The sequence below is a fragment of the Zeugodacus cucurbitae genome, chromosome 3 (genome assembly GCF_028554725.1).
Source record: "Zeugodacus cucurbitae isolate PBARC_wt_2022May chromosome 3, idZeuCucr1.2, whole genome shotgun sequence".
NCBI classification, from domain to species: domain Eukaryota; kingdom Metazoa; phylum Arthropoda; class Insecta; order Diptera; family Tephritidae; genus Zeugodacus; species Zeugodacus cucurbitae.
The window spans coordinates 20,739,962-20,755,981 of NC_071668.1; the positions used below are offsets into that span (position 1 = coordinate 20,739,962).

At 33.6% G+C, this 16,020-nt stretch overlaps 1 protein-coding gene across 6 annotated transcripts in view; it reads left to right on the plus strand.

Moving 5' to 3' along the window:
- LOC105216537 (CUGBP Elav-like family member 2) overlaps positions 1–16,020 on the plus strand; it is a 309,490-nt gene that overhangs the window by 260,617 nt on the left and 32,853 nt on the right. For 4 of the 6 annotated variants that reach the window (XR_008470570.1, XR_008470569.1, XR_851941.3 and 1 more), the window contains one exon: positions 1,056–1,082. The exons of the other annotated variants lie outside the window; for them this stretch is intronic. Coding sequence is in view for 1 of the 4 variants with exons in the window: in XM_054227861.1 (XP_054083836.1) it covers positions 1,056–1,082 (27 nt within the window). In the remaining 3 variants the exon portion in view is untranslated. The remainder of the gene's footprint in view (positions 1–1,055; positions 1,083–16,020) is intronic. 6 annotated transcript variants of the gene reach the window in all.

The window sequence follows — 16,020 nt, forward strand, 5'->3', positions numbered from 1 at the left end:
CTATTGTATAAAGTACCTTTACTTGGATCACCCGATATTTAGATAATACAGTGGACTCGGAGCAATTCATGCGATTACGCCATGGTTCATACTAAATATAGGTGTTAAAATGTAACCAGTCTAAACCTGGAATATCAACAGATTTATCTCTGAAGATATTGATTTCTAAAGTTCTAAGCCTATCTGATATACACTGAAAATTTAAAGTGCTTCTAGAATAGATGATAGACTGGGGTGTATACTAAGCTTGGTATGGCTTTGTTTTGCAAAAATTATTATTTATTATTAATGCACAGAAGATTGTGTGCGGAGTCCAAAGAGGCTGAAATATCAATATCAGTCCAAGCGCTGCTCTCATTCGTCGACTAAAGTTATAGCCTTCATCATTGAAAGCAAGTTGCCCATCTTGAAAGCAAGTTTTAGAAAACCGGTAGCAGAAACATACACTGAAGAATCGCGAAACTCTGTAGTTAGAAATCAACTTTTGGAGTAGTAGAGGAATATTGCGTTTTGAAACCAAAGTACTTCTCCAAACGATATAGTTATTCAATGGGATTCTAATATAGTTCTTTAGTGAGATTTTAATACGGATGTGTTATATTATCGAGGACAAATGCAGGTTTTTTTAATGCCTCTTTATATTTAATGTATCGATCTAGTTCAAAATTGGTTTCTACTGTACTTCCTCACTACTTTTTCTTTCTAGAACTTAGTGTGAGTACAGTGTTTGAGATTGTTTTGTTGGACCGTATGTGAGAAAATTCCACCAAATTTTATTTTATTTCAATGGATGAAAACTGGTTTCCATAAAGCACTGTTATATAAGAAATTTCTCATCATTTCGTATTCCACATATAATCTATGTGTGTTCGTTTGAATGTTTACAATGTTTCTTTGATTTAATTTTGTACTCAATTATTTCAAAATTGTCTCATTTTCTTTCAAAACACAATAATTTGAGAATTATTTCAATATAAATGAAAAAAAAAACTAAGAATTACTAATTAACTTTCTTCTCGTCTAATTACATGCAACGCCTCGGCTAACGCTTGTAGGTCTCTTAGGAAAAACCGCCAGCTCAGGTGAGAACTGAAAGTGTTGTAGCAGTCTTCATTTCTTTAGTTCCCCACTTAATTTTTGTTTGATTTAACCGTTAAAAAGTCGCCATATATTTGTACAAATGTGTGTGTGAAAATGCGTTCGTGTTGATTGCGTAACTGTTGGGCTACGAAATTAAAAAATTCCCCACATTGTAAGCGTTTTGATTAACCGCATTTGTTATTTCACCTTTTTTGCGTTATTTGTGCACCAAAATTAGAAAGAAAAGCGAGAAAAAAGTGACGCTCAGTAGCCATGAAGAAAATCCGTATGTTTAATGTCAGTGCAAAACAATTGTGCACTTAAATTATATTAACTCATTGTAAGAAAAAGAGGAAGAAGACGAAAAAGAAGCAGAAGCAGCTTAAAACGTATAATATGACTTGGAAGCGCGCATCGAGGAAGCAGCAGCAAACGACTTTGTTTCTGCACAAAATCACACGAATAAGGTAGTAAAATTCCTGCCAAGTCATAAAATTAAACGAGCCACAACAAAGGCGATAATACAGATGGAAGAAAAAATATGTGCGGAATAAAAATAAATGAGCAGAGTAGTGAAAAATGTAGTGTAACGAAGTTGCCAACAGAGTTGCCGCTTTAATGCGAAAGATTAGTGTCTATAAGATTTGAGGAGAAATTATGGATGTGGGCGTTGGTTGTGGAGAATGTTATTTTCGATGAAGTTTGGTCATTAAAAGATTTATATATGTGAAATTTTACAATCCATATAGAGATACTCTGCAATTTCATTTAAAATTTTGAGTTAATTCGGGTCTATAAGGGTCCAGTTCAGGAATAGTTGTTCTAAGAATCGCGATAAGTACTATCTCACATATCAACAGTGTTCTGGGATATCATCATCAACGGGCCAATAAACATTCGCCAGTTGCCTCTGCATTGCGCACGACAGCGCCAGTTGGCGATTTTCCGTTCCGCCTGATCCACGTGATCATTCCACTTGAGTTTCGGTTGTCTGTTTCTTCATCGTATATTTTACGCGCTGGAGTGTTTTCTTCTGTTCGAGCGATACGCTCAAGCCAGCGCAGCCGCTGTATTTTTATGCGCTGGCGATAAGCTCATACAGCTCGTCATTCCAACGAGCTGTGTAATCATCTAAGTCCACTCGTATCGAGCCATAAATCCTACGGAGCACTGCTCTCGAAAGGTTCTTTCTTGGTCGTCGTCCATGCTTCGTCGGTTATGGTATATAGTCAATATCCATCAATAGAGTCTTAAACTCTTGTTTAATGCTTTTTGTAAATCTCGAGTGAACTTGAATAGATGTTTCCAACCTCCAACAGGTAGTAACATTTTTATACACAATCTTTCGTTGAAACATGTTTAGATCTGAAACACCCTAAGTATCACAGCAAGTGTGAGACAAGACATAAGAAGTGGAAGTCGGACTGTCTCTCTTCAACTAGAGAACTTCAAGAGAGAACGGCTTGAAAGGAAATTCATTATTATTCTCTCTCGTTTCATAATCGTATGTCCCTCTCTCGTTTCAAATTTAAGGGTTGGACTCTCCTGCTATAATTTTTTAATTCTTTTCGAAGATCAAACTTTGACCCTTTGTAGATATATATATATATATATACCATTGAATACCACTGAAGACAATTTGGTTTTTATCTATATTTTGGATTTATTTTATATCTACATATATCCTGTAATTAATGATAATTTTTTTTAAAACTTTTTTTTCGAACTTCGAATACAAATAGTTCGATTTTGGAGGCTAACTTCGAAAATCGGAGAATAATATTTTTTTTTTGTTTATGACTCAATCTCCTGGAAAAAATGTGTTTGGTCCAATACCCAGAAAAAAAGTTGAGTTTGTTGTATAGTGGTATGAAACATTCTTGATTTTAGTAATATGTTTTTGATAAAAAAACATGAAAAATTTATCTCACTGCTATATGGCAACAATGATTGCCAGCAATATGCATGTCATGCTGAACAATGCGTATGAAAAGATCAAATCGCAAACTACACGTGCAACACGGTGGGGCGTTATGGCAAAAAAAAAAAAATGATATGAAACTGCTAAAGAGAGTCGAAAGTCGACTAAAGTGCAATAGTAAAATATAAAAGGCTAAAATAAAAATAAAAAAATAGCAAAAAGAGAGAGAGAGAGGTTGAAAGAAAATTACAAGTTGCACTTTTGTCGAATTAACAGTACGGAACTCATTGATGCCGCTAGTAAAGCTCGTTGCCCGGGTTGCCGGCAGTCATGAATGCAGTAGTAATTGCAGTTCATACGCAATGACTGGAACCTTTTGTTCAGGTTTCATATATATCATGTATATATACATCTACATATATTTATTCCGAGTAGATACAATATTGCTCAGAATAGATTTTCAAATGCATGCATATAACTTCAAATATATGTACATAGTATAGCTCGTAGTTGCAAATAAATGACTGGCTAGTGAGTGAGCTCCAGCTTTGTAATATAATTTACGTCATTTGCGCAGCATTTTTCTGATCTCTTTCAATAGCGAGTTGCTATTAGTAACTGAGGTCTTTTTGCAATTGCCTCAACAATGAAATTCTTTCCGCAAATGTTGGCTCATTTGCAATTTATTGTGTCCTTTCATAGTAGCTATTTAATGGGCGCTTTTAAATCATTATGAAAAAATATGGTAGAACAGAGCATAGCTCATTACTCAAATATGTTCGCAATATTGTGAGATAAAAGACTAAATTAATAGTACAGCTGAGGCTTGTTCATAAACTCTCAAAGTAATTGAGTTAGCTATCGACTTATAGCGTTTTTACACAGCCAAATTAATTGATCAATTAAAATTTGTATTGAAAAACCCTTTTTTGCCTTTTACACTGCCGACTAATTCATAACCGATCAGCTGTTATATAATTTTGTTTTTGCTTTTCATAAGAAGTTGGTATGTTTCAACAGTTGATTGATATTTTTAGCAGCGACATCTACCTTAGCTTTTTTTGATCAAAAAATACAGCCAATCGCTGACAAATAACCTATTAGAAATGCGGTCTTTGTCCCAGAGTTGTATTTCATTTTCAAGTTGATTAAAATTCTATTAAAATTTAGTGTAGGTTTTTATTTTGTATGATAAATCGATCTTAAATAGCGTTTTAATCGAGTATTGACCGGTTAATTGATCAATTAGCTCCTGTGTAAAAAGGCTATTACATGCTTCTTCTTGATCAATGTTGACTAGTTTTCAACTATTACAACGATTTCGAGGCGATCTCATTTCAAAATTAGAACAAGCAAAAATTATGTTAAAGTGCTGAGACAGACGTATATGGATAGTCAGTTTGAGAATTATGCAATGAGTAGGATCTCTTTGATATACAATTATATATGTATTTGATAGAAATCACACTTATTTCATATCACACATTTCCTTAATTCTTCTGTCAAATGATTAAAAATTTGTAGTTAATATCGGATGATAACCGAATACGTTTCATAAGAGTTTTTTTCAGTTTTAGACCCATGGGTGTATAAGACATTATAATTATATAAGCTTAGATGATATCGAAAATACTCAAAAGTCATTCGAAAATTCTCGAGAACCTAATTTTCTTGTAACATTGACTAGTGATAGTGATAGGCGCTATATCTACCTATTACAGAACTTGTTTAATCCTCTTAAATTGTTATTTTATGAAGAAATTATGAAAAAAAATAAATAAATGTAAAATTTATTGAAATAAATATTATATTTACCTGTCTGGCTTTAATGAAATTCGATATTAAATAAGTACCGTTAAAACTTTAAATTGCAGTTTAATTAAATTGAATTTAAAAGCATGTTTATGGGTACAGTTTCATATGCAAATATTCATATACAAAATTAATGTATATTATTATTTACATATGACATTTTAATTACTGCATAATACAGCCAAAAAATACGATTCATGCAATATTAAAATATTTGATTTGCATAATATTTGGTTCCCACTTCAATTCAGTCGCTGTACACCATACTCTATTTAAATGAAATTATTACAAATATAAGTTTGTAACGTTCTTAATTGTGACAACCTTTAATTATAGTTACATTTATATTAAAATGTTTACTTTTTTACTTGAATTTATTGACCAATAGCGCAATAATGAATACCTATATGAAGGGTGATTATTTGACGTATAAAATTTACTTAAGAGATAGCTGTCAAAGTAAGGATATGTGTTTGACATTTATGTTCAGTATACATTGGCAAATTGTCATCTAAATTTGAATACCGGAGCAACAGTTGAAATTCGTGAAAATTTATTTATATTCGGGTTCTATGCGTCAAACCCTATTTGAAAATATTACCGAAAATGTTTATTAATGTCGAGTATACAAGTGAAATTGTCATATTTAGAGTGCAAACAACTCTGAAGAGGCTAAAAGCCTTTTCGCACACATCCAATTTAATTTAATACTTTTATCACCTTTTCACACAGCCCAATTAATTGATCAATTAAAATTTTGATTGAGAAGCCGGTTATAGCCCTTCGCACTGTCGGCTATTTGTTCAACGATCAGCTATTATACATTTCATATCATCAACTGATTGCTATTTTATCAATAAACACAGCTAAACTTACAGCCTGAGCGAAGAGTCGCATTTCATTTTCAACTCGATGTGTATTCGATTAAAAATTAATGTAGAAAAATTCGATTTTTTTCTATGGTAAATCGATCTGAATTAGCGCTTTAATCGAGCAAAGACCGTTTAATTGAAAAAACCTACAGCCTGGCGGCCGAGTTGCATTCCATTTTCAACTCGATTTGTATTCGATTAAAAATTAATGTAGAACAATTCGATTTTTTGGTATGGTAAATCGATCTAAATTAGCACTTTAATCGAGCACCGTTTAATTGAAAAACCTACAGCCTGCCCCGAGAGTTGCTTTAAATTGTAGAAAAATTCGATTTTTTGGTATGGTAAATCGATCTAAATTAGCGTTTACCATTTAATTGAAAAATTAATTCCTGTGTGAAAAGGACTAAAACTCTCTAGGCTCCCTTTCATGCGGTCAAAAATATTGACTGATTTGGTTTAAATGTTCAAGATGTTATAATTCTAGTCTAAATTGTAATGGTCCTGACTGGTTGGTGCGATAAGCCAATCGTAGTCATTTGTCTTTGGATTCAATTTCTGGTGAACCTTATCATATCAAAAAGTAGGTTTGTCAATTGGTTTACGTTTGGACTACTTTTTAAACCTGTTTAGTGACAGGTCAATAGTTTTAGCTGATATATCAATAATTCAGTCGTAATTTATTATATTAAGTTGTCAAATGTGATGTAATTTAGTTCAAAAGAACAATACTTCAGCATACCATGGAACCAAACCAAACGGTGAAACCCTAAAAACCACCATAAATATCAGCGAATTATGCAGTGACAGTTCGAATACGTTTTCATACCTTCAACTCTGACTCGAATGCCAGCAAATCATATTATTTTTGTCTCCAACAAGCTCTCTTCTTTGGAAGGTATAAAGTTTTGTTAGTTTTGCAATTTTGAAGGGTAAATCCCAGTGTCTTGAAAACTATACCAATAGTTTGAGTGCTGAGAATAATTTCCGAAATGCCAGCTGCGACCACAAATGTGTCTTAACGGTCTCAATGCTTGTGTCTAAGTAGCTTTCTGCTTGGCTTGCGATATATTAACAGGGGTTAAAGAGGACGATAGATTTTTTCGAATTTTTCAGACAAAATTTTATATAATTTTAAATTCTCTGTCTAGCATTTGTGATATTTTTTGTGGGTTTTCATTGCTTTAGAAGCTTTTAAAGCGTCATAGCGGCTAAATAGAAAGGCTGCTTGTGTATGTATGTATGTGTGTGTGTTTAATGTAAGCTTTATCTACTTTTATCAGTTATATGCACAAGAAAGACTAATTGCAGACTCGCACAACAGCATAAATTTCTGAACTTTTATGTATTTTATTTGTATATATGTATGTGCTTCTATATATCTATCTGTCTGTATATATATATATATATATATATGGACTAATCGCCATCGATGTGTGCAAACTCGTGCAAGCCGCGCCTTTTACAGATACTTAAAATTTAATTAGGAACGGCAATTTGACCCACGCAAAGTAAATTACAACAACAACAAATAACAATTACAACAAGAAATCACAAATAAATCAACGAGATCAACGAAAATGAAACGAAGTGCTTTTTTTATTATATTCTTTGAGAGCATCTTCGCTTGCCTGCCTACACGCAAAACGCAAAACTTTTTTACCACAAAATTATGGCCACGCAACTTGGCAAACTTGTAACATTCTTAAGGAAGGTCGGAGTCGGAGACGGTGGTCGCAGTCAGAGTTGGCAGACAGTGAAAATTTTTCTAAAGCTTTTAAAGTGAAGCAAAGCTTTAAAGCGCAGCGATTGGAGTGGTTGGTCCGACAGTTGGTTCGTTGGCGTTGTGCGCTGAAAGCCTTTACCGGCTCTTTCAATGAACTTGAGCTTACGCATGACTGACGCACCGCAGCCCCACAGCAGCGCGTATCGGCAGTAACAGTTATGTTTTTTGTTTTTGTTTTTGTTTTTGTTTCTTTCACTTTGCTTTCGCTCGCTCCAGTTTTGCGTGTTCAAATGCTTGCTCAAATTTACCACGTCCAAAAGCTGAACCAAAATTTTTTTTCTATGCTACATACTTTTGGGCAGTCAAAGAGTTCTCTGCTAACGGTTAAACGGTACAGGAATATGTTCGCTGTGCAAAACAATTGAAGTAGAGAGAAGCTTTAAGTTCATTTTAGTGCGAGGAAAAGCAAAAAAAAAATTGTTTTTGTAGACAAATGTGTGGTTGTAGGTATGTATGTATGTATGTATGTATATGTATATGTACGTGTGTTCAACTTGCTTGTTGGCATTACCAACGCATCAACATCGAATTTAATTTACTCGAGTGGGTGAGTAAGCAGATTGCTGCCTGAGTTCTCTGCTAAGCTTATGTGCACTCAAATGCAACTAATCCAAAAGGGTGCACACACACATATGCATCCACACATACATATGCCAACACAAATAAACATATATGTGAACATAAACCCTCACATATGTATGTATCTTCTTATTGCTTGCCGCGCCACTCAACTGTGTTGCTAAACATGAAAGCGTACAATAACAAGCCAGCAAGCAAGCTTGTTGTTGTTGCAGCAGTAAAGTTAAGAAAAAGTGCATCCTTTTCGTTGAATCGAAGCACTTAATTTAATGAAATATTAAAAATTCCTAAGCCTTCGAACAGCAAGCTACAGAAAACCAGGGTAAAATGTTGCAAAGCAAAGAATAAAAGATGTTCCAGAGGAAAAAAATGCTGGAAAGCAAAACACAAAAATGTAGCAAAGGAAAAAATGTTGCAAAGCAAAAAAACAAAAATGTTGCAAAGGAAAAAAATGTTGCAAAACAAAAAAAAAACAAAAATGTTGCAAAGGAAAAAAATGTTGCAAAGCAAAAAACAAAAATGTTGCAAAGGAAAAAAATATTGCAAAGCAAAAAACAAAAATGTTGCAAAGCAAAAAAACAAAAATGTTGCAAAGGAAAAAAAATGTCGCAAAGCAAAAAACAAAAATGTTGCAAAGGAAAAAAATGATGCAAAGCAAAAATTAAAGATGCTCCGGAGGAAAAAAATATTGCAAAGCCAAAAAAAAAAATGTTGCAAAGGAAAAAAATGCTGCAAAGCAAAACACAAAAATGTTGCAAAGGAAAAAAATGTTGCAAAGCAAAAAACAAAAATGTTGCAAAGGAAAAAAATGTTGCAAAGCAAAAATTAAAGATGTTCCAGAGGAAAAAAATATTGCAAAGCAAAAAAAAAAATATGTTGCATAGGAAAAAAATGTTGCAAAGCAAAAAACAAAAATGTTGCAAAGGAAAAAAATAATGTTGCAAAGCAAAAAAGATGTTGCAAAGGAGTAAAAAAAATTTGAAAAGCGAAGAATAAAATATTGCAAAAGAAACAAAAAATGTTGCAAAGCAAAAAAAGATGTCGCTAAGAAATAAAAAATTTTGCAAAGCGAAGAATAAAATGTTGCAAAGCAAAAAAAAACAAAAATGTTGCAAAGTAAAAAAATGCTGCAAATCAAAAAGGATGTTGCAAAGGAGTAAAAAAATTTTGCAAGGCGACGAATAAAATGTTGCAAAGCAAACAAGATGTTGCAAAGGAGTAAAAACATTTTGCAAAGCGAAGAATAAAATGTTGCAAAGGAAAAATTAAAAAATATTGCAAAGCAAAGAATAAAATATGTTCCAGAGAAAAAATGTTGCAAAGCAAAAAAAATGTGGCAAAGGAAAAAAAATGTTGCAAAGCAAAAAAATAATGTTGCAAATAAGAGAAAAAAATGTTGCAAATCAAAAATAAAAGATGTTCCAGAGAAAAAAATGTTACAAAGAAAAAAAAATGTGGCAAAGGAAAAAAAATGTTGCAAAGCAAAAAAATAATGTTGCAAAGAAGAGAAAAAAAAGTTGCAAATCAAAAATAAAAGATGTTCCAGAGAAAAAAATGTTACAAAGAAAAAAAAATGTTGCAAAGCAAAGAATAAAATATTGCAAAGAAAAAACATTTTGGAAAGAAATAAAATGTTGCAAAGCAAAGAAAAAAATGTTGCAAGGAAAAAAATGTTGCAAAGAAAAATAAATGTTGCACAGCAAAATGAAAGGCGCATTGAAGTCACACAAGGCATTAGAAAAAAGCAAAGACGTGCGCATGTAAGTGCCCATTCGCTTAGTAGTGTAACAACAAAGTTCATTTCTGCCAATTCACTGGCACTCCAACAACTGCAACTGACAGTCAAGTGTCTGTAGAATATTCTACGAACATTCTTTTTTCGTTTTTTATTTTTTCTGTTTGCGCTCAAAGCAACTTTTCTTTATATGTATGTACTTTTATTGGTTGTTGTGGTTGTCGCTGTGTGTGTGTGCGGATGGCGGTTTTCTACTTCAATAAACGAACGAAAAGTTTTTTCCCATATACATACACACATCCAACCGATATACACCCCCAACATAACAACAACAACAAGAAAAAATATTGCTTTGAAAATCCTCTAAACCCAAAATCATATGGGCGTCTGACCAACAAATTTTCGCAATTTCGCATTGCATTCGATTTCTGAATTTGTACATATGTATATGTGTATGTATGTATGCTGTTATATTGATTATAAGCAGCGAGTCCATAACAAAGTCAGGTTCATAAATGTTGGCCGCGTTTACACTATGTTATGTTGGCAAGTGCAAATAGCATGTCGATAAAATGTGTTGCAATGGGCCAGTGCCAGAGTTGAAATCGTAAAATCGCAAATAGTACACAGACGATGGAGTCAGAATGTAAAATATATGTGGATACTTACATACATACAAACGCGTGTGGAAAAATTCATTTTGCCAAGTAAGCATATACAAATTGTAAATTATGCGCTTTCACAAGAATGTTGGCTATGCGCTTGTCGGATGTAGGTTTATATGATTATGTGTGTGTGATTGGATCTAATATATAAGATATGTCAGTTATGTCGTTGCATTAATGTAGTATATAAAGTATAATTCCTTTAGAAGGACACATAAGGACAGCTGTTAATAGACAGGCTGGCAGGCGAAAAAAAGTCGCCAGAAACATATTATGAATGTCATAAAATCTTATATTTTTGTTATGCTAAAGTAATATATTCTCTTGACATCCTGATGTCATGAAATCGGTTCACAACCACGCCTATTTTCTAAAGGGTCAACCATTCGAGGTCCCATTTACATATCCCCAAAGGAAAAGTGGTCAATCGACCGGCTCAAAACGTGAAATTATCTGCCCACCGAAGTATTCTCTCAAGAAATCCATTGATTGTTGATGTCGATGTCTGGGAAGTGACACCGTCTTGTTGAAACCAAATGTCGCGTAATCATGAGCTTCAATTTCAGGCATCCAATAGCTGAACAGAATTTGCCTCGAAAACGTCGACTCTTTTTGGAACTTTTCCCGAGACCATAGAGCGCAGTTACGTCGCTTGACAAGGTCGAGAGGGTCAGTTCTTGCACAAGCTGTATTTTGTACGCTTTCAATTTAATATTATTTCGACGTAAAATGCACCAAGTCGTTCCATACATCCGAGTCCGAGTTGCTGCGGACGCCGTCGGATCGACTCTCCACCGTCTTCCTGTACACTCTCGGCTACGGCACTATATTTTCTTCACTGAGAGCTGAACGTGGTCTATTCGGTCGAAAAGTATCAAATAATGAATGCCGAGTCTCAAGATAGGTGATGGTGTTGCAAATAGAATGCTCAGTAGACCGATTAAGTTGACCAAAAGTTGAGCGAAGCATGTGAAACACATTATTTCGTTGATGAAATGCCAAACAATACGGAATAAAAAAAACATGACAGCTTGACGCGACTCGCCCGTGATCTGTCAAAAAAACGCTAATGAAAAAGGTAGCTCTCCTTGGACAAGCCGTTGTATAACACAATTTTAAGTCCATCTGATTCATTCATTTAGGATTATATAAATCAAGAAACAATGAAGATAAAATTTTGTACAAATACTGCATTGAAGGTGTGATATTGCTCTTTAAAAATTGTCGATTTCAGATATATATGATCCAGATATCGAAAATGAAGATCTCAGTGCTTATGGATATTTTTTTATCGGTAAATCTCTCGGACAAATATTTTATAGAAATACAGAGAGAATCTATTTTTGTTTTAATGATGTGCCTTTGAGGCATCTCTCCGCATTTGAAGAACTACAGACCACACATAGATCATAAGGATAACATTGGAAACTATCGATGAAACGCTATTATGCTAGCAAAAATGTGCCGAAAAAAACTTAATTTAATATCCAAAAAATCTGAACGCTTACTAAAGGCAACCATATCTGGTACTTCAATCTTCACTTCATAAAAGTGATGTGGTCCAGAAAGGACGATTTCACCTCAATTTTATCCCAATAAAATTAATTGTTTTTTGGGAAAATATTTAGCATTAACTTACCAAGTTAAGTTACCAATTGGAAATTTAGGAACCCATTTACGAAAACTTTTTTGATCTTAGTCTATATATTTACATGTCTGATTGGAAACATCTAACTAGTCGGAAAGTAGCTAGTTTATAACTAAATAGCCCTGATAGAAAACGAAAAAATTTACACGAAAGCTGACTGATTGATAATATAAAGATTTGAAAGTAACAGAAAAACGTCAAACAATTTTTGAAAAATACTTGTTTATATCAATACCTTCTTGAGTGAAAACGAACTGGTTGGAAAAATACTAGTTTGCAACTGAAATTTCTGAACAGAAGTGTGAAAAGAATTAGTATATAATTAAATAATCGAAATTGAAAACTAAAATTTCGAAAAAGTTAAATTTTCCATTGCAATTTTGGTTGCATACATTTTTTTTTCGTCTTGTATGATATCTGACAGTTGAAGTCCAAATTTGACAGTTCAAATTTTGAAGGTCAATTTGATATAAAAAACTAGTAATTTCTAAGAAAAAAGTTTATCAGCTAACGTGTGGGGTTCTCCGTCATCAAGTCATAAAAAATTCCAGCTGTTTGTATGTATATAAAAACACAGTCGGCTGACTAGTTAGATTTGTGGCGCATGCATAGATGGCACTAGTTAGCAAGTGGTTCATAACTAGTTGGCTTTACTGCAGGGAATATACTCTATAAATTCGCTTACTAATATATGTACATATATATATCAGTAAATATCAGTAAATATAGTCCTCTAACCTTCTCTAGTTATTTTTGTTTAATTTTTTACACCCCCTGCCAGTAGTACTCGCAAAGCCTCTGCATCAAAGCAAATGCACAAAATCGCATGCACAAATGAACACAAATGCTAAATCGCATTATGTTAATTTTAAAATTTTCCATTAATCGGCTTATTATAAAAGCATATTCCAAGGTAAATCTTGCAAATTGAGTTTAGCATTTAATTCCACAGAGCTTAGTTTATGACGTAAATTGAAATTTTAAATTGCATTTTAATATAAGGATACCAGTAATACTCGTAAATGGATGGTTAAAAATATGTGAGAGCTGTTAGTATAAGAATTGCTTATGGGGAAAATCTGGATTTTAACAATGAAGAGGTCTGTTAATGGTCTGGTGTAATGATAATGGAGATCTGGTTTCTCAATATACATATATTTATATGTCATAGAAACTAAGTGAAGATGCTCCTGAATATAGAATACTCTGAATACATAATACTCTCTCTCTCTCTCTCTCTCTAGCCTCAATAAATTAATACTAATTCGATTAGAAATTCGACTATGTTTTCAAACTCGTAAATTTCAACAAGTACTTGATATTCCTCTATAAGTTCTTACTACTAAAATTTATGAATTATATTACAGTGGAATCTCCCTAACTCGGAATTTTATAAGTCGAAATTCTCCATAACTCCAACTCTTGAATTGGCAATAGTAGTCAAATTTCATACAATTAACATGCCATAACTCGAAGACACTCTAGCTCGAAGTTGTTTGTGGATTTTGGTGATTCGAGTTAGCGAAGTTCAACTGTATATTATTGAGAGCCAAACAGTATTGAGTGTAAATGAGTATCTATTACAGGATTAGCCAATGTGAACCTTTTGAACCAGCATTGCCACATACTAGTAGAACTATCTATGTTAGAGTTTAAAATAAAAAAAAATACGAAAATTCATTGAATTAATTTCCAGCACACATTTTAAATATTCTGACTTTCTTAAGCTCTTTTCTATATACTCTCTCTCACTCTCTTTTCGCTCTCTCTACCTCTTTAAAATGCTATATTGAAAGTGGTAGTTCATATATTTGTATTTGGTTTTTTTAAGCTGTTTATAAAAATCAAAATCTTAAAAACATAACATTTCTTACACTTATTATTTCATATTTGGTTTACTCCCGTCTTTGAAATAAAAGATAAGCAAATTTTGCAAATTAATTTCACTTTTATATTTTTAGACCACAAATTCAACAATCTATGCAAAATAACAAGCTTAAGCTTGATATGAAAAAATAAATACAAACTGATAATATAAAGGGTGTTTCATAAATAATGTGAAAATAGGTTGAGGCAGAAAAAATAGCTTATATCTTAGTGTTTGTGATTTTAAATGAAACTAAATTTTTATAAAATTAATTGAAATATATAATGTGATCTGGTCCTTACGCTGTTAATAGAGTGAGAGCAAAGCTACTTCTGAGAGCCAAATACGAGCGAGATCAAGTAGTGAAAATTAACTTATAGCGACAAAAGTGAGAGAGAGACAAAGATATAAACCCAAGATGTTGAAAAATAAATGCTCTAAAAGTTTTTTAGAGTTGTTTCTAGTCTACAGTCTGTTTAGTCTGTTTCACAATAAATAAGTATAGACTCTAGTAATCTTACATACAGCAATTAACCGACTCACTTGCTTTCCAGAGCTACTGACATATTTTTATTGCTGTTTCACTCTGTTTCTGGCTTAAGAAATTTCTTGAGATCTTAGAAAGAAATTTTCAGAGGGCCAATTATCTTCATCGAAATGGTTAAAAGCACTAAACTATTGATTTTGGTGTTCAAATTAACAATTGTGACACTGACTGTATGGCATATTGGGTTATACATACATCATGAACCAGAGCTCATTCAAGGTAGTGTCTTCAGTTTTCAGAATCAGATGACATTTTTGCAAGTGTTAATAGTTCAAGAGACTAGTAGTTAAGGGTTTTTGAATACGGACGCTACAAAAGTCAACCTACAGGGACAGCAAACGCCGCCATATTTTTCCCGCGCTTTTGACATTTCTCTTCAGTAATGTTTGCCATTTCATCATTCAAAGATATACCAACAACGAATCGAAATTATTAAAATTTACTACCGAAATTCGGTGTCAGTGGTCTCAACTTTAGGAGCACTACGAATGGCTTCGTCAATAAGCAAAATCTGTTTTATTGGTCAGGCAGTAATCCACACGTACTCCATGAGTCACCATTGCATCACGAAAAAATTACGTTTTGGTGCGGTTTATGAGCCGGCGGCGACATTGGAGCGTACTTCTTCCATGATAATTAAGACCAGCATGTTACTGTGATGTATGTGAAATGATAACCGAATATTTTTGTCCCGAATTGGATGATATGGATTTGGGCAATATGTGGTTCCAATGTGGACGGTGCCACATGGCGAATGTCACAATCGATTTATTGAAAACCGAGTTTGGTGAACGTGTTATATTGCGAACTGGCCCAGTCAATCGTATGATTTGACGCCGTTAGACTATTTCTTGTGGGACTACGTCAAGTCTATGGTCTATGCCAACAAGCCAGCGATGATTGATGAACTTCGTACGGATATCGAACGTGAAATTGCTGCAGTATCGGCCGATTTATGTTGGAAAACCGTCGAAAATTGGGTTCAACGTCCGGATTTCTGCAAGCGTGCCCGTGGTGGCCATGCAAAAGAAATCGAGTTCCCTACGCAATGGTATAAAGAATTTCATTGGTATCCCAAACTGTAGCGTTCTTATTGAGAAACCTTTTATAAGTGAGAGGCGCTTCAGACATTCCCTGGATGACGACAATATTATTATACTCTCGCACAAAAGTTGCTAAGAGGGTATTATAGTTTTGTTCACATAACGGTTGTTTGTAAGTCATAAAACTAAACGAGTTAGATATAGGGTTATATATATCAAAATGATCAGGGTGACGAGTCAAAATCCGAATGTCTGTCTGTCCGTCCGTCCGCCCGTGCAACGGATAACTTGAGTAAATATTGAGATATCTTAATGAAACTTGGAACATATGTTCCTTGGGACCGTGAGAGGGCAAAATCGGACCACTGCCACGCCCACATAATGGTGAAACCCGAAAACACATAAAATGTCATAACTAAGCCATAAATGAAGTTATAAAAGTAAAATTTGGAACAGAGGAACGCA